Source organism: Halichondria panicea, chromosome 1 (assembly GCF_963675165.1).
Source record: "Halichondria panicea chromosome 1, odHalPani1.1, whole genome shotgun sequence".
NCBI lineage: Eukaryota > Metazoa > Porifera > Demospongiae > Suberitida > Halichondriidae > Halichondria > Halichondria panicea.
Window position 1 is genome coordinate 15,542,346 of NC_087377.1, and position 18,097 is coordinate 15,560,442.

General features: G+C 42.6%; 3 protein-coding genes and 2 long non-coding RNA genes across 8 annotated transcripts in view; 3 read left to right on the plus strand and 2 right to left on the minus strand.

Annotated features, from left to right (window-relative positions):
- The window catches only part of LOC135352059 (uncharacterized), a gene marked incomplete in the record, with an annotated part of 851,949 nt that overhangs the window by 145,490 nt on the left and 688,362 nt on the right, over positions 1-18,097 (plus strand).
- Positions 1,474-13,720, plus strand: LOC135352188 (uncharacterized). 3 transcript variants are annotated; one of them, XR_010399665.1, is made up of 4 exons: positions 1,474-1,635; positions 11,538-12,236; positions 12,475-12,679; positions 13,455-13,720. It is a non-coding gene; the product is annotated as an uncharacterized LOC135352188 (long non-coding RNA). The 3 variants fall into 3 exon arrangements; XR_010399663.1 differs by lacking the exons at positions 11,538-12,236; positions 12,475-12,679; positions 13,455-13,720 and adding exons at positions 1,692-2,391; positions 2,629-2,833; positions 3,511-4,007; XR_010399664.1 differs by lacking the exon at positions 13,455-13,720 and having other exon boundaries at positions 12,475-13,038.
- LOC135352081 (serine/threonine-protein kinase OSR1-like) overlaps positions 4,988-18,097 on the minus strand; it is a 99,539-nt gene continuing 86,429 nt past the window's right edge. Inside the window, exons 1-6 of one of the 2 annotated variants that reach the window (XM_064551236.1) lie at positions 8,165-8,282; positions 7,706-8,035; positions 6,785-7,591; positions 6,579-6,655; positions 6,276-6,350; positions 5,135-6,070 (exon numbers count right to left, since the gene is read on the minus strand). In XM_064551236.1, the coding sequence (XP_064407306.1) occupies positions 5,150-6,070; positions 6,276-6,350; positions 6,579-6,655; positions 6,785-7,591; positions 7,706-8,030 (2,205 nt within the window). In that variant the 5' untranslated portion in view covers positions 8,031-8,035; positions 8,165-8,282 and the 3' untranslated portion in view covers positions 5,135-5,149. Of the gene's footprint in view, positions 6,071-6,275; positions 6,351-6,578; positions 6,656-6,784; positions 7,592-7,705; positions 8,036-8,164; positions 8,283-18,097 lie in introns of those variants that run through there. The other variant, XM_064551237.1, reaches the window with a different exon arrangement.
- LOC135352190 (uncharacterized) lies at positions 8,331-11,292 on the plus strand. The gene is made up of 4 exons (XR_010399668.1): positions 8,331-8,469; positions 9,920-10,471; positions 10,820-11,034; positions 11,278-11,292. It is a non-coding gene; the product is annotated as an uncharacterized LOC135352190 (long non-coding RNA).
- Positions 14,974-18,097, minus strand: LOC135352096 (uncharacterized). The gene is made up of 6 exons (XM_064551260.1): positions 17,942-18,097; positions 17,518-17,838; positions 16,663-17,469; positions 16,479-16,555; positions 16,165-16,239; positions 14,974-15,959 (listed from the first exon to the last, which is right to left on the minus strand). Exons 2-6 carry the CDS (start codon positions 17,831-17,833, stop codon positions 15,033-15,035), a joined length of 2,202 nt encoding a protein of 733 aa, XP_064407330.1. The 5' UTR covers positions 17,834-17,838; positions 17,942-18,097; the 3' UTR covers positions 14,974-15,032.

Sequence of the window (18,097 nt, forward strand, 5' to 3'; positions counted from 1 at the left end):
CTACTGTACTGTCTATTTAATTGTAGATTGTGTTATTTATGTTTATGTGATCAATTTCCTGAACCAATTTTCCCTCCCACCACAGTCTCGTGCATGGACAAAGATGATGTGTACAGTTTTGGAGTGCTTGCTTGTGAAGTGGTGAATGCCAGATTTCCTGAAGCTGCTGTATTTCTTGGTCTGCTATCGAGTATGGAAGGTGTATGGCGGGAGCTCCACCCACTCATCACCTCAGGACAGACCCTCCATGGACACTGTGTTACACCACATCAAACAATTGGACTCTGAGTCTTAGTATTGGTGCATGAGTGTGTTATTATTAATTTGTGTAAAGAGATTTAATAATTATTCTTGCAAACAAAGTGGGGGAGGGGCTGCTCAAGATGAGGGGGTGTTGCATATGGGGTCAGAGATCAGAAAGCCATGTGGACTCACAGAAAACTGTACTAGATATCATGCAAGATGAAGGCAGCCTTGATAGCAGCCAAGGTCCTCACACTCTTCTGCTCCCTTCATAAAGCCAGCTCTCTGGGGAAGCTGAAGGTACCGGTGGTTTTACTTCCCTATGTCCCCTCCAGCACTGGAGTCGAGATCAACTTCACTCTGAGCTCCCCTCAAGGTTGCTTCTCTTGGTCAGTGTACCTACTGTGTGTGTGTAGGGGAGGGGGGATACTGGTGTAAGCTGTGACCCTGAGTTACAGTCAATAGTTAATTAAGCTTGGTGCAAAGATTTAGGCCTAAAAACAATTTTAACGTGGCTTAATATTGCTCGGTGAATTCCAGCGTCCAATAATTATTATATAATTATAGTGCAATAAAAATAATTAATGATTACGTATAATTATTATGCCACGCCCACACACACAGGTTGAGCATTAAACCGGACATAGTGTCAGATATCTAACCATGCAGCTAGCATACTTGTAGTGATACATGTGTGTCTCTCCCCTGCCCTAACCACACCCCCTCACACACGTGCAGATGTTGGCAAGTCCACCCTCCTCCGCTCTATGGCGTGTCATGAGCTGCGTCTACCAGCTGGTGTGAGTGTACTACACGTGGAGCAAGAGGTCACCGGGGACAACACACTAGCACTGGATAGTGTACTCAAGTGTGACACTGAGAGAGTGCAGCTGTTCGCTAGAGAGTGGGAGCTACTGCATGGCCTCAGGGGACAAGAACACAGCAGCAGGCAGGTCTGTATACTAGGGGTGGGGGGAGGTGTTTTAAGTACAGTAAAATTACAATAATGAATTTTATTACCAAATTTGTGTCCAGCTATAATTATGGTTACCAGTGTGTAGGTGTCCTAGTGTGTAGTGTACTGTGTGTTTGACTGCTAGTCAGCATTCGTATGATTATGGTTTGTGTGTATATTTTCAGTAGTTATTTTCAGTACTTTATTTACCTTTCATCTGTCCCTCTCTCTGTATGTGTAGCGCTTCTGATGAGCTGGCTGAGGTATACCTGGAGATAGACGCTGATGAAGCACCAGCAAGGTAACTGTACCCAGTAGATCAAGTACCATCTTACACACTGTGCTCACTCACTCACAGAGCTGGCTGTATTCTGGCTGGTCTGGGGTTCACTCCACAGAAGAATGAGATTTTATCTAGCTAAGACACTATTTGCAAGGTAAGCAGTTTTTATGAGAAGAAAGTGCTGACATTAATTAATCTTCTGTTTTCTAGGGGAAGGCGTGGGTGTTTTTTCAGAATCAGGCTTGTTTTCAGAGCTATCTTTTAGCTGCCATAACTTGAATTCCGTGGATACAATTTCAATGATTTTCTGATTTTCTGAAAGCTTAGAAAGAGACCTTTCAAATGGTGTCATCAAAGTTTATATTTGAGAGATAATAAAGTATTTGCCAATTTGGCCATAACATGAATAAAATAGCCCATGGGGTCCAAGGCGGAAAATTACAAATTAGGGCCCCAACAAAATTTTGGATCGAAACACATCATTTGAAAGGTCTCTTTAATTCTAAGCTTTCAGAAATCATAACATTTTTGACATTGGATCAACGGTATTAAAGTTAATGGCTGTTGAAAAATCAGGTTTGTTTTTAGAGATATCTTTTAGAGGCCATAACTTGTGTTAGGAACGTCCTATTTAAAAAACTCAAAGACGCATTCTGTAGCTCTGAGAAAGCACTATTGTATACAATTAAAGTGTCTTAAAACCGCTAATTGCTCGCAGTGCCAAAGCTCACTAATTTGTGTGTCCTATGCTGTAGATGTGGGAACACGGAACCATCGTCGGTTGTGTGCAGTGTATTATAGTCGTACCCCCGGGTTTGAAGTGTCCATGGACTACTGGACCGTGTCATGCAGCTGCTGGAGGTGTCCTTCACCAAAGATGGCAGTGGATACTTCCTCAAGGCAGCTAAAGGTGAGGATTGCATAAGCACAGCTGTGTATGTGTGTTAGGGACTTGTGAAGGAACTACATATGCATTCAGTCCAGTTTGTTGGGAATTAGTGGCCGTGAGGTTTTTGAAGTGTATGTGTTGAATCCACTGGAAGATTATTTTGTCATAAAATTTATTCCTACAACTACACTTGCTCACTGCCCACACTTCTGCACTGCTTGTGTTTACCGCCCCCTCCCCTGCACACACACTCCACAGACTCTACCTAGTTCCCGGGCCGTTGTGCAGAGGTGTGTGTACGTGGGAAGGTGATTGGGAAACTGGGCATGCTCCGTCCTGGTGTGTCTGTTGTGCAGCTCTAGTGTGTGTGAGACTGGGAGGTGTGTCTGGTGCAGCTGTTCTCACGGCCTCCTCCAACCAGTACCTGCCCTCCGTACTCTCCAGGGAGAACCTATCTCTTCAGGTTAGTGTGTGTTCATCATGACCTCCTTGACAGTATGTACCCAGGTGTGTGTTTAGGGTCAATACTGCAAGGTCATGTACTGTACATAATTATGTCATGTACATATAATTATAGCCTGGATCCCAGGGTAGGCCGGTGAACGAGGCTAGTACATATAATCCTTTTGTTTGTAGTTAGGGTGCTTTAGTAACCATTAAAGATCTAATATACTCTTCTTGAGGGGAGGGGTAGTTAAACACATTATTTTAAACAGCCATAACTTTAATACCGTTGATCCAATGTCAAAATTTATATTATTTGCTTAAAGCTTAGAAACAGACTTTCAAATAATGTGCTTCAATCCAAAATTTCTTTGGTGTAATTTTTCGGCCTTGGACCATCAGCTATTATCCTTGGTTGTGTCCAAATTAGTTTTGTAGCTCAAAATAATATGAACTTTGATGGCGACGTTTGAAAGGTATATCTTATATACCATTCGATTCCTTGTTAAAAAACGCTTCTATCTATATATGCTGTAGAGCTGGTAAAGCTCCACATTTTGTGATCTTGTGTGTGTGCATTGGGTGCATGATGTGAGATCAATTTCAACATGGTATGGAGTGTTGTTAACATGGAGGGTGACATTGTATGAGTGTAATAACGTGCGACCCCCCCCCCCCCCACACACACACCTTTAGGCCTACTATGCTGCTCACTCTAACTGACTCTTACGATTATTCTAGTATTCATAATGTAAGTACGTACATATTGTATACCAGTACATGTGTTGTGTGTGGTGTCCCTATAGTTGAGTGTGAGTGTGAGAGGCCATATATATAAGGAGGACATACGTGTGTCGAGGCTGGAGGTGGCCCGTGTGCTGAGGGAGAGAAATGAGTACAAAGAGAAGTACCTCTCACTATTGGAGCAGATTAGGTAAAGGGTCATCGTGTAGTGTTTGTAAAGCGGTCATCATAACTTTAATAACTGCTAATACATACTAACACTGTGTATCCAGAGGAGGTTCGACAGGTGCAGTGCAGCTCAAGCAATTAGTCTCTGATTACACGCTTGCATGAGCGGATAATTAGTGTTCATGCAATCAAAGGCTAATACATACTAACACTGTGTATTTGTACTAACAATGTTAGTTGATTAATAATAATGTTTCTCTGTTGCACACGATGAGTGCTGACTCGGCTCTGTTTAAGTCCAAGAGCAAGAAATCAAAGTGGCTCGACTAGTGAGTTGTGTCACGTCAGTTAGTGTGTAGAGTTGTAGTGAAGCTTTTCTTATTCTAGTCACTCTATAGAGATTATTATAGAATACAGCCAGGTTAATTAATGGACTCCATAGCGGACCTATGCCACCTCTAGAGTACAGCTATACTGTTTCACTGTATATCTTGAAGTAAGATTATAATCTAGTGCAATAAGATACTATTAGTGTTATGATTCTACTAAAACTCGTTCTCAAAAGTTTCAGCCTATAGTAGACTAGTTTTATTTTATTGCTCCCGTTACTTGCTGCTTAGCCAGATCATATTATATACTATTGTATAACACTCCTCTGGTTTCTATAGATCTTTATTATTTATGTCAACAGCCGAGGGTAGCACTTCAGTGCTCTAGTTCTAATTGTAGATTGACTGATGGATTTGTCTTCTGTACTATTGTTTGATTTTTCTACCCCTCATCTTTTCCGGCCCCCAGTTATGCGGCCATTTTTCAGCCCGGCCAAGTGTTGAGGAGACAAGAAGAGGCACTGAGAATGGAGGTAGAGGTACAGAGTACATTAGCTGGAAAATGCATTTGTGTCATACTTTGTAGAGTCCCTTAAAGTCATTCAAGGTCAGCTATAGTGTGTCCTATTTGAAGGTGTTTAATGTACAATTATGTACGACCCCCCCCCCCACACACACACACCTTTAGGCCTACTATGCTGCTAAGAAAGAGAGGGGCCTCACGTAAAGTGGCCACTCAGTGTGACTATGACCATGTGACTCTTTAACCCCTCATTTCCCGAGCCCCACCCCTCACTGTCTGACTCGGAAGAGGAGATAGACTTTGGATTCTGGGAGAAGGCGTCCACCCTACCCTCAGACAAGACCCCAACCAAGGACCTGAACTTGTTATGAGACTGTTAAATATTATTTTGTCTGTTTTTGTACTATTTTCTGGCAATGTAATTATGTATGTACCACTTCATGTCATCATAATAACTATAATTATATGCGATAAAATTCTGTTGCAACTTAATTTTCTCAACATGATAAAAAGAATATCAATATCGTTATAAACTCATCGCACAATTAAAGAGAAACAATTAACAAAATAACTAATTAGCACTTATAGAGAAGAAATCAACAGTTTGAATAAAAGTAGGCGATTTTGTCTTTCCTCCGGCTACAATGATCTCTCCACTAGGAAGTACTGAGCATGTGCAGCTGTATCGTGCAGTAGGCAGGTCTCCCACTTTCACCCACCTCCTAGTGTCAGGCTGGTAGAGGTGGATCGATGAACCTGGGTTGACTCTGTCGTCCCGTCCACCAACGGCTAATAGTGACCTCCCAATACTGAGAGGAGCTGACGACATGAGTGGTACTTCCTGTAAGGTCTGCCAGAGAGTGGGTGTGTCCAGGTTGGAAAGGGCTTTTGCAATGAGTTCATCGAGGTCGACGTGGTGCACTGTCTCGGTTGGGCTACCGAACCCTCCCATTAGGTAGAGGGTGTTTCCTATGAGAGTTGATTTCAGTTCTGATCGTGGGTTAGGTAGTGACTGAGCAATGTGCCATCTTCTTGATGCCACGTCCAACACCTCCACAGAGGAGGAGGTACGTCCTTTATCATCACACCCACCAGCTACAATGATGTGATTGTTGAAGGAGACAGCTGTTGAGGAATGACGAGCAATGTTCATTGGTGGGTACGGGTGAGTCCATTCCCCTGACTTGAACACTGCAAGCTGATTGGTGGAATTTTTGTTTCTTGGATCATGTCCTCCCACCATCACTAGTCGATTAGCGAGTGATGTCATAGCGAAGTACCTGGCAGTGTACTCTGGTAGTTTGGTCCATTGATCTTGCTCGAGCTTCATCACTGTACACGCGTCACGATTATTGTCTGCACCACCTCCACCAACATACACCGTGTCACCGATAACAACACTCTGTACCGAGCCACCCATCTTGATTGGCATGTCTTTTCCTCTTCTCCATTTCAGAGTGAGTGGAGGTCTCAACTCTCTGGGAGGGGGACCCTGAATAATGAATGAGTGTAATTAGGATAGTGTCTACTAACAAGCGAGTGTTACTTGTAGCAATAATTGCATGCACACTAAATCACTTTCTCTAATTAGCTTAAGAGGCCACGCCCACCAGTCTAATAGAATGTACAGTACGATTATAAGAGATCAAAGCTTCTACTATAGCTCTGCAATAATATAATGGTGCATTTTGTCTCACCTGTCTCTGCTGTTGAATGATGGCGTCTCTCCTGACCAGCTCAGCATCTTTGTGCTCAATTTGCTCCCTGTGTGCCTGTACAGGGGAACGTTGGTGGAATCTTTCACACACGTGAATATCATAATGAAAATTCTACAACAGAACGAGAACAAACAACAATTTTCGCTAACAGAAGTACATAATTATAGGCACACTCAAACGAATGTGTAGTTACGGCTTAACACATGAGACAGCATCCATGCATGTTAAGGTACAATACTATTGTTGCTGTGGGAATCTCATTATCACACTACATGTACGCACCTTCTTGACTGGTTGAGTGTCCTTGGACTCCCTCTTTGTTGCCTCCACTGTGTCAGAGTCGCTTGTCAGTGAAGCATCTAAAGTAAAAGTTAAATCTTTAATAAGGAACTTTTTCCAAACAAAATTTCGGAATCGTACAAGACACAATTGACTCACAAATTATTTGCGGTAAAATGTACAACACATTAATTATTTAATTAACTCACAGATGTCCCTGGCAGATGGTCTCTTCCCCATGTCTTTTTGCAAGCAACTGTCGATAAGCTTTTTCAACCTGTGTGTGTGAGGGACATCGGCAACACGGTCTAATCGATCTTCCATAGATTTGACCGTCTCCAGCTTGCAAACAATCTGTACCATAATCACCCCAAGGGAGAAAACATCGACGCTATTATCATAGTTCTCCTTGTCCAATCGAATAGCCTCGAGAGGTAGATACCCCATACGGTGACCAATGGCTGTGAGGGTGTGGCTAAGCTTGGAGGAATCATATAGCCGTGACATGCCAAAGTCGGAAATCTTTGCGACAGGTACTGGTCGTGCAAGCTTCAGCAAGACGTTATCGCCACAGAGGTCACGGTGGATAATTTGCTTGCTGTGAATGTAGGCCAGACCACAAGCAATGTCTTTGGAGAGGCTAATTTCATATTCGCTAGTGAGGGACTCTTCATCAAGACCAGAGAAATAGGATCTCAGACTGCAATCCATCAGCTCAACAACGAGCATTGTACCACCTGATTTGGGGTGCTTGGCAGTCGACAAATACAGAACAACGTTTGGGTGTTGGAGTGACTGGAGAAACTTACACTCACGATCAAATGCTTTGCTAGCTTCTTCACTTTTACTGACTGAGATACCTGTCTGCATTTCTACAGCCTCATAAATTAGAAGTTTGACTGCACATATCTCGCCCTTGTAGCTGCCTTTGAAGACTGCTCCAAATGCACCTTTACCGAGAGGCTCGTCTAGGAAAACGGTCAAATCGTCGTTGATCAGCTGGCGATTTTGATAAACTGTAGATTATTGTGTGTGTGTGTGTGTGTGTGTGTGTAGGGGGTCCAGGGGGTGGATAATAGCAGCTAACATCATGTATGAGATATGCATTCCTGTGCTGAACTAGTGCTTACCCTCTGACTTCACATCAGTAGGATTGCTTGCATCAGTAGACTGTAGATGATCATTCTCAATGGTCCTGGCTATGTCACTGTGGCCCACAATAGGACTTGACAAAGCTTTGACAACATCATCCCAGCTTCTCTCGCCACCTTTCAGCCATTCTTTCAAACCCTCACGATAGCATTCATCAGGATTGTTGCTCCAATCTTTCCCAATGCTGTCGATGGTATCCGAGGGTATCTCAAGAACCAGCAAGAAGTTTCGCCACTTGATTCGAGCATCAAACGTAGCTATGTATAGTTTTCCTAGATCTGCTATTGTGAGATAGTCAGACATCTTCTCTGTAGAGAGTGGAATAAGATAAACAATGAATGTATAATAATTATATATTATGTCAGAATTAGTGTGTGCAAATTATATCATGCCATTTAAATCATGTACATGCAGTAAACAGTGCTGTCTGCACTCACTGATAATAATCCAGAGGCTCTGTACAGTACAGTATCTTCACGATCACAGCATGATACAGAAATACAGAAAAACAGCAGCTAACGAGACACGCCCTCTTTCTCTGCAGAATAAACAATAATCTGTCACGTGCAATAACACATACATTACTAAACCACGTGGTGCTTCCAGAGAAACAGAAGAGAAGAACTTGTGCAGTCAGTTTTGAAGCTCTGAGCAAGTGGTCAAACTATTTGTCTGTATTGGTGGAGACTGAAGACATGAGTCCATGGACAGGGACTACTGAGGAACCTTCATCAAGAACAAGGTAATGTACTTATTCGTATTAAAAAATAATTACAAAACGAGAGGTCATTTCTTTTGGAGGTTGAGAAAAATTCCTGGTGTTGCATATTTAGAGGGTCTCATCTAATTGGAGGTTACTCTACTATCCTCGATTACAGGCTGCTTAAAATTACTTCTAGCAGCCTGGAATCAAGGCTGTGGTTTGACCTCTATTTAGGACGCCCTGGAATCGAGGCAGTGGTTTGACCTCTATTTAGGACGCAACATAAAAAAATAATTGGGTACTTTTAGAGGCCAGAAAATTGCCTAAGATCGAGGGTGTCGCATATTTGGAGGGTCGCCTTAAATTGAACAAGTACGGTACTTGTGTATAGTGTGTAGTTGGTTATAATGTGGGCCCTAACTTTGGACGTTTCGTTTTCGTATTATTTTCGCTTTCGAATTACATGGTTAGAATTTGCATGATGATAACTACCTCCCAAATAACGAACACACACACGCTTGTTGTTCCCGCCCATACTTGTACTCAGAGATGTGCTCACAGAATAAGGCCTATAGTTTACTAGACTGGCGGTGACAGCCGCCCGAGCGTGTAGCGCGAGCGACTGGCAAACTGCCTATCAGTCACTCGTCTCAGCGGAAGTGTAATAGATCGTATGACACTACTAAACATGAATATCGTTATAGATAATGTGGTTAAATTTTGCTATGAGATTCAGCTACTATGGAATGCACTGAATCCCCTGAAGTGTAAGTGCGGTTACAATTACAGGGCTAATATGACGTTGAGCAATCTGATAGGCTGCAATGCTCGTTGCAGCTGAGACGAGTGACTGATAGACAGTTTGCCAGTCCCTCGCGGTACACGAGGGGCTGTCGCCGCCAGTCTAATAGTTTACTAGGATCATTTATGAGATGGAGGATTGAAAAATTAAGATATTCCGGGCACACCACTGTCAGTGTGTACTGTATACCGTATAGCGGGTAGGGTATAAACTTTCGTAGAATGACCGTTGAAAGGTTTTCGCCGATTTAATTTTCACGGAATAGCAGCCTTTCTGCAGCATGCATGCATGCGATATTAAATTCTAAACATGTGTAGGGTACGAGCGCCGGGCTACATAGTCTTGTACATGGCTTGTAATAATTATTATTATACGTGTATAATTATGATGATCCCATTTTGTACTACATCAGGAGTGCATGAACTCCTGGTACTATAATAATTATTATCGGGTTTAAAATACAGCGACTTTTCAATTACGAATTACGAAATTCGCTCAATAGATTGATTTCCCATTTATAGTTACAACACAATCAAGTTTGTACAGTGTCATTCACAATCCATTAACCTCTCATTGGATAGTACTGTCCCTATTCCTGTGTTGTACACTACTGTCTATTTAATTGTAGATTGTGTTATTTATGTTTATGTGATCAATTTCCTGAACCAATTTTCCCTCCCCCCACAGTCTCGTGCATGGACAAAGATGATGTGTACAGTTTTGGAGTGCTTGCTTGTGAAGTGGTGAATGCCAGATTTCCTGAAGCTGCTGTATTTCTTGGTCTGCTATCGAGTATGGAAGGTGTATGGCGGGAGCTCCACCCACTCATCACCTCAGGACAGACCCTCCATGGACACTGTGTTACACCACATCAAACAATTGGACTCTGAGTCTTAGTATTGGTGCATGAGTGTGTTATTATTAATTTGTGTAAAGAATATATAATTATTCTTGCAAACAAAGTGGGGGAGGGGCTGCTCAAGATGAGGGGGTGTTGCATATGGGGTCAGAGATCAGAAAGCCATAGGCCATGTGGACTCACTGAAAACTGTACTAGATATCATGCAAGATGAAGGCAGCCTTGATAGCAGCCAAGGTCCTCACACTCTTCTGCTCCCTTCATAAAGCCAGCTCTCTGGGGAAGCTGAAGGTACCGGTGGTTTTACTTCCCTATGTCCCCTCCAGCACTGGAGTCAAGATCAACTTCACTCTGAGCTCCCCTCAAGGTTGCTTCTCTTGGTCAGTGTACCTACTGTGTGTGTGTAGGGGAGGGGGGATACTGGTGTAAGCTGTGACCCTGAGTTACAGTCAATAGTTAATTAAGCTTGGTGCAAAGATTTAGGCCTAAAAACAATTTTAACGTGGCTTAATATTGCTCGGTGAATTCCAGCGTCCAATAATTATTATATAATTATAGTGCAATAAAATAATTAATGATTACGTATAATTATTATGCCACGCCCACACACACAGGTTGAGCATTAAACCAGACATAGTGTCAGATATCTAACCATGCAGCTAGCATACTTGTAGTGATACATGTGTGTCTCTTCCTTGCCCTAACCACACCCCCTCACACACGTGCAGGTGTTGGCAAGTCCACCCTCCTCCGCTCTATGGCGTGTCATGAGCTGCGTCTACCAGCTGGTGTGAGTGTACTACACGTGGAGCAAGAGGTCACCGGGGACAACACACTAGCACTGGATAGTGTACTCGAGTGTGACACTGAGAGAGTGCAGCTGCTCGCTAGAGAGGGGGAGCTACTGCATGGCCTCAGGGGACAAGAACACAGCAGCAGGCAGGTCTGTATACTAGGGGTGGGGGGAGGTGTTTTAAGTACAGTAAAATTACAATAATGAATTGTATTACCAAATTGGTGTCCAGCTATAATTAGGGTTACCAGTGTGTAGGTGTCCTAGTGTGTAGTGTACTGTGTGTTTGACTGCTAGTCAGCATTCGTATAATTATGGTTTGTGTGTATATTTTCAGTAGTTATTTTCAGTACTTTATTTACCTTTCATCTGCCCCTCTCTCTATACGTGTAGCGCTTCTGATGAGCTGGCTGAGGTATACCTTCCACTACAGGAGATAGACGCTGATGAAGCACCAGCAAGGTAACTGTACCCAGTAGATCAAGTACCATCTTACACACTGTGCTCACTCACTCACAGAGCTGGCTGTATTCTGGCTGGTCTGGGGTTCACTCCACAGAAGAATGAGATTTTATCAGCTAAGACACTATTTGCAAGGTAAGCAGTTTTTGTGAGACGGAAGTGCTGACATTAATTAATCTTCTGTTTTCTAGGGGAAGGCGTGGGTGTTTTTTCAGAATCAGGCTGTTTTCAGAGCTATCTTTTAGCTGCCATAACTTGAATTCCGTGGATACAATTTCAATGATTTTCTGATTTTCTGAAAGCTTAGAAAGAGACCTTTCAAATGATGTCATCAAAGTTTATATTTGAGAGATAAAAGTGTTTGCCAATTTGGCCATAACATGAATAAAATAGCCCATGGGGTCCAAGGCGGAAAATCACAAATTAGGGCCCCAACAAAATTTTGGATCGAAACACATCATTTGAAAGGTCTCTTTAATTCTAAGATTTCAGAAAATCATAACATTTTTGACATTGGATCAACGGTATTAAAGTTAATGGCTGTTGAAAAATCAGGTTTGTTTTTAGAGCTATCTTTTAGAGGCCATAACTTGTGTTAGGAACGTCCTATTTAAAAAACTCAAAGACGCATTCTGTAGCTTTGAGAAAGCACTATTGTATACAATTAAAGTGTCTTAAAACCGCTAATTGCTCGCAGTGCCAAAGCTCACTAATTTGTGTGTCCTATGCTGTAGATGTGGGAACACGGAACCATCGTCGGTTGTGTGCAGTGTATTATAGTCGTACCCCCGGGTTTGAAGTGATCCATGGACTACTGGACCGTGTCATGCAGCTGCTGGAGGTGTCCTTCACCAAAGATGGCAGTGGATACTTCCTCAAGGCAGCTGAAGGTGAGGGTTGCATAAGCACAGCTGTGTATGTGTGTTAGGGACTTGTGAAGGAACTACATATGCATTCAGTCCAGTTTGTTGGGAATTAGTGGCCGTGAGGTTTTTGAAGTGTATGTGGTTGAATCCACTGGAAGATTATTTTGTCATAAAATTTATTCCTACAACTACACTTGCTCACTGCCCACACTTCTGCAGTGCTTGTGTTTACCGCTCCCTCCCCTGCACACACACTCCACAGACTCTACCTAGTTCCCGGGCCGTTGTGCGGAGGTGTGTGTACGTGGGAAGGTGATTGGGAAACTGGGCATGCTCCATCCTGGTGTGTCTGTTGTGCAGCTCTAGTGTGTGTGAGACTGGGAGGTGTGTCTGATGCAGCTGTTCTCACGGCCTCCTCCAACCAGTACCTGCCCTCCGTACTCTCCAGGGAGAACCTATCTCCTCAGGTTAGTGTGTGTTCATCATGACCTCCTTGACAGTATGTACCCATGCCAGGTGTGTGTTTAGGGTCAATACTGCAAGGTCATGTACTGTACATAATTATGTCATGTACATATAATTATAGCCTGGATCCCAGGGTAGGCCGGTGAACGAGGCTAGTACATATAATCCTTTTGTTTGTAGTTAGGGTGCTTTAGTAACCATTAAAGATCTAACATACTCTTCTTGAGGGGAGGGGTAGTTAAACACATTATTTTAAACAGCCATAACTTTATTACCGTTGATCCAATGTCAAAATTTATATTATTTGCTTAAAGCTTAGAAACAGACTTTCAAATAATGTGCTTCAATCCAAAATTTCTTTGGTGTAATATTTCGGCCTTGACCATCAGCTATTATCCTTGGTTGTGTCCAAATTAGTTTTGTAGCTCGAACTTTGATGGCAACGTTTGAAAGGTATATCTTATATACCATTCGATTCCTTGTTAAAAAAACGCTTCTGTCTATATATGCTGTAGAGCTGGTAAGCTCCACATTTTGTGATCTTGTGTGTGTGCATTGGGTGCATGATGTGAGATCAATTTCAACATGGTATGGAGTGTTGTTAACATGGAGGGTGACATTGTATGAGTGTAATAACGTGCGACCCCCCCCCCACACACACCTTTAGGCCTACTATGCTGCTCACTTTAACTGACTCTTACGATTATTCTAGTATTCATAATGTAAGTACGTACATATTGTATACCAGTACATGTGTTGTGTGTGGTGTCCCTATAGTTGAGTGTGAGTGTGAGAGGCCATATATATAAGGAGGACATACGTGTGTCGAGGCTGGAGGTGGCCCGTGTGCTGAGGGAGAGAAATGAGTACAAAGAGAAGTACTTCTCACTATTGGAGCAGATCAGGTAAAGGGTCATCGTGTAGTGTTTGTAAAGCGGTCATCATAACTTTAATAACTGCTAATACATGCTGACACTGTGTATCCAGAGGAGGTTCGACAGGTGCAGTGCAGCTCAAGCAATTAGTCTCTGATTACACGCTTGCATGAGTGGATAATTAGTGTTCATGCAATCAAAGGCTAATACATACTAACACTGTGTATTTGTACTAACAATGTTAGTTGATTAATAATAATGTTTCTCTGTTGCACAGGATGAGTGCTGACTCGGCTCTGTTTAAGTCCAAGAGCACGAAATCAAAGTGGCTCGACTAGTGAGTTGTGTCACGTCAGTTAGTGTGTAGAGTTGTAGTGAAGCTTTTCTTATTCTAGTCACTCTATAGAGATTATTATAGAATACAGTCAGGTTAATTAATGGACTCCATAGCGGACCTATGCCACCTCTAGAGTACAGCTATACTGTTTCACTGTATATCTTGAAGTAAGATTATAATCTAGTGCAATAAGATACTATTAGTGTTATGATTCTACTAAAACTCGTTCTCAAAAGTTTCAGCCTATAGTCTAGTTTTATTTTATTGCTCCCGTTACTTGCTGCTTAGCCAGATCATATAGTATAACACTCCTCTGGTTTCTATAGATCTTTATTATTTATGTCAACAGCCGAGGGTAGCACTTCAGTGCTCTAGTTCTAATTGTAGATTGACTGATCGATTTGTCTTCTGTACTATTGTTAGATTTTTCCACCCCCTCATCTTTTCCTGGCCCCCAGTTATGCGGCCATTTTTCAGCCCGGCCAAGTGTTGAGGAGACAAGAAGAGGCACTGAGAATGGAGGTAGAGGTACAGAGTACATTAGCTGGAAAATGCATTTGTGTCATACTTTGTAGAGTCCCTTAAAGTCATTCAAGGTCAGCTATAGTGTGTCCTATTTGAAGGTGTGCAATGTACAATCATGTACGACCCCCCCACACACACACCTTTAGGCCTACCATGCTGCTAAGAAAGAGAGGGTCCTCACGTAAACTGGCCACTCGTGCAACTATGACCATGTGACTCTTTAACCCCTCAGTTCCCAAGCCCGACCCCTCAATGTCTGTCTCGGAAGAGGAGATAGACTTTGTATTCTGGGAGAAGGCGTCCACCCTACCCTCGGACAAGACCCCAACCAAGGACATAAACTTGTTATGAGACTGTTAAATATTATTTTGTCTGTTTTTGTACTATTTTCTGGCAATGTAATTATGTATGTACCACTTCATGTCATCATAATAACTATAATTATATGCGATAAAATTCTGTTGCAACTTAATTAGAACATGATAAAAAAATTCATAATTTATAATATAAAGAGAAACAAATTTAATTTAACAAAATAACTAATAAAATATCGTTATAACATAAAATATCGTTATATAAACTCATCGCACAATTAAAGAGAAACAATTAACAAAATAACTAATTAGCACTTATAGAGAAGAAATCAACAGTTTGAATAATAGTATAACTGTTGGTCTGTCCTCCTGCTACAATGACCTCTCCACTAGGAAGTACTGAGCATGTGCAGTTGAGTCGTGCAGTAGGCAGGTCTCCCACTTTCACCCACCTCCTGGTGTCAGGCTGGTAGAGGTGGATCGATGAACTTGGGTTGAATCTGCCGTCCCGTCCACCAACGGCTAATAGTGACCTTCCAATACTGAGAGGAGCTGACGACACGAGTGGTACTTCCTGTAAGGTTTGCCAGAGAGTGGGTGTGTCTAGGTTGGAAAGGGCTTTTGCAATGAGTTCATTGAGGTCGACGTGGTGCACTGTCTTGGTTAGGCTCCCAGTGTGATTGAACCCTCCCATTAGGTAGAGGGTGTTTCCTATAAGAGTCGATTTCAGTATTGATCGTGGGTTAGGTAGTGACTGAGCAATGTACCATCTTCTTGATGCCACGTCCAACACCTCCACAGAGGAGGTTAATCGTTTATTATCATACCCACTAGCTACAATGATGTGGTTGTTGAAGGAGACAGCTGTTGAGGAATCACGAGCAATGTTCATTGGTGGGTACGGGTGAGTCCATTCCCCTGCTTTAAACACTGCAAGCCGATTGGTGCGTTTGTTCTTTCTTGGATCACGTCCTCCCACCATCACTAGTCGATTAGCAAGTGATGTCATAGCGAAGTACCTGGCAGTGTACTCTGGTAGTTTGGTCCATTGATCTTGCTCGAGCTTCATCACTGTACACATGTCACGATCATCGACTGCAACACCTCCACCAACATACACCGTGTCACCGATAACAACACTCTGTACCGAGTCACCCATCTTGATTGGTATGTCTTTTCCTGTTCTCCATTTCAGAGTGAGTGGAGGTCTCAACTCTCTGGGAGGGGGACCCTGAATAATGAATGAGTGTAATTAGGATAGTGTCTACTAACAAGCGAGTGTTACTTGTAGCAATAATTGCATGCACACTAAATCACTTTCTCTAATTAGCTTAAGAGGCCACGCCCACCAGTCTAATAGAATGTACAGTACGATTATAAGAGATCAAAGCTTCTACTATAGCTCTGCAATAATATAATGGTGCATTTTGTGTCACCTGTCTCTGCTGTTGAATGATGGCGTCTCTCCTGACCAGCTCAGCATCTTTGTGCTTAGTCTGTTCCCTGTGAGCCTGTACAGGGGAACGTTGGTGGAAATCTTTGAATTAAAACACAGACGTAAATATCATTAGTGGAAATTCTACAACAGAACAAGAACAAACAACAATTTCCGCTAAAGGAAGTACATAATTATAAGCACACTCAAACGGATGTGTAGTTACGGCTTAACACATGAGACAGCATCCATGCATGTTAAGGTACAATACTATTGTTGCTGTGGGAATCTCATTATCACACTACATGTACGCACCTTCTTGACTGGTTGAGGGTCCTTTGACCTCCTCTTTGTTGCCTCCACTGAACCAGAACCTCTCGTCAAGTAAGCATCTAGAAAATCGATACCAACATTAATACAGACGAATATGATTTTTTTCGTTAGGGTTATAGTTATAGGGTTAGCGGAATTGTAAAACACATAATTATAATTAACTCACAGATGTCCCTGGCAGATGGTCTCCTCCTCATGTCTTCTTGCAAACAACTGTTGATAAGCTTTCTCAACCTGTGTGTGTGAGGGATCTGGGCAACATGGAATGATCGATCCTTGGCTGATTTAATGGTCTCTAGCTTGCAAACAACCTGCGTCACAATCACCCCATAGGAAAACACATCCAGGCTACTATCGTATTTCTCTTCTTCCAATCGAATAGCCTCGAGAGGTAGATACCCCATACGGTGACCAATGGCTGTGAGGGTGTGGCTAAGCTTGGAGGAATCATATAGCCGTGACATGCCAAAGTCGGATATCTTTGCGACAGGCACTGGTCGTGTTAGCTTCAGCAAGACGTTATCGCCACAGAGGTCACGATGGATAATCTGCTTGCTATGAATGTAGGCCAGACCACAAGCCATGTCTTTGGAGAGGCTAATTTCACATTCGCTAGTGAGGGACTCTTCATCAAGGCCAGAGAAATAGGATCTCAGATTGCAATCCATCAGCTCAACAACGAGGATTGTACTCCCTGATTTGGGGTGCTTGGCAGTCGACAAAAACTGAACAACATTTGGGTGCTGGAACGACTTGAGAAAATCACTCTCACGATCAATTGCATTGCTAGCTTCTTCATTCTTGCCGACTGAAATACTTGCCTGCATCTCCATAGCATCGTGAAGCAGCACTTTGACTGCACAAATCTCGCCCTTGTAGCTGCCTTTGAAGACTGCTCCAAATGCACCTTTACCAAGACGCTCGTTTAGGAAAACAGTTAAATCCTCGTTGATCTTCTGGCGATCTTGGTCAACTGTGGAATGTTGTGTGGGGTAAAATATTATGCCGAATTGGTGCTTACCTTGTAATTTAGGGTTGTTTGGACCAGTAGACAGTAGATGATCTCTTTCGATGGTCTGGGCTATGTGAACTTCACTCACGATGGGACTTGACAAAGCCTCCACCATCTCTTTCCAGCTCTTCCCTCCTTCATTCAGCCATTCTTTCAAACCCTCACGATAACAGTCATCAGGATTGTTGCTCCATTCTTTCCCGATGCTGTCAATTGTAGCTGAGGGTACGTCAAGAATAAGCAAGATGTTTCGCCACTTAATTCGAGCATCAAACGTGACGAGATACAATCTCTTTAGATCTGCTATCGTAAGATAGTCGGACATCTTCTCTGTAGAATAATTATGGTTATTAGAATTATGTGATAAAATAATATTGGGTGTGTGCAAACTAAATCATGTACATACAGTAAAAACAGTACTGTCTGCACTTACTGATAATAATCCAGAGGCTACAGTGCTAGTAGTGCAGTCAGTGCAGTATCTTCCACTCACAGTGCAGTGTAACAGTTTAGTTTGACAGTTGTACAATTACAAGACACGCCCTTTTTCCTCTGCAGAATAAACAATATCTTGTCACGTGATAAACCA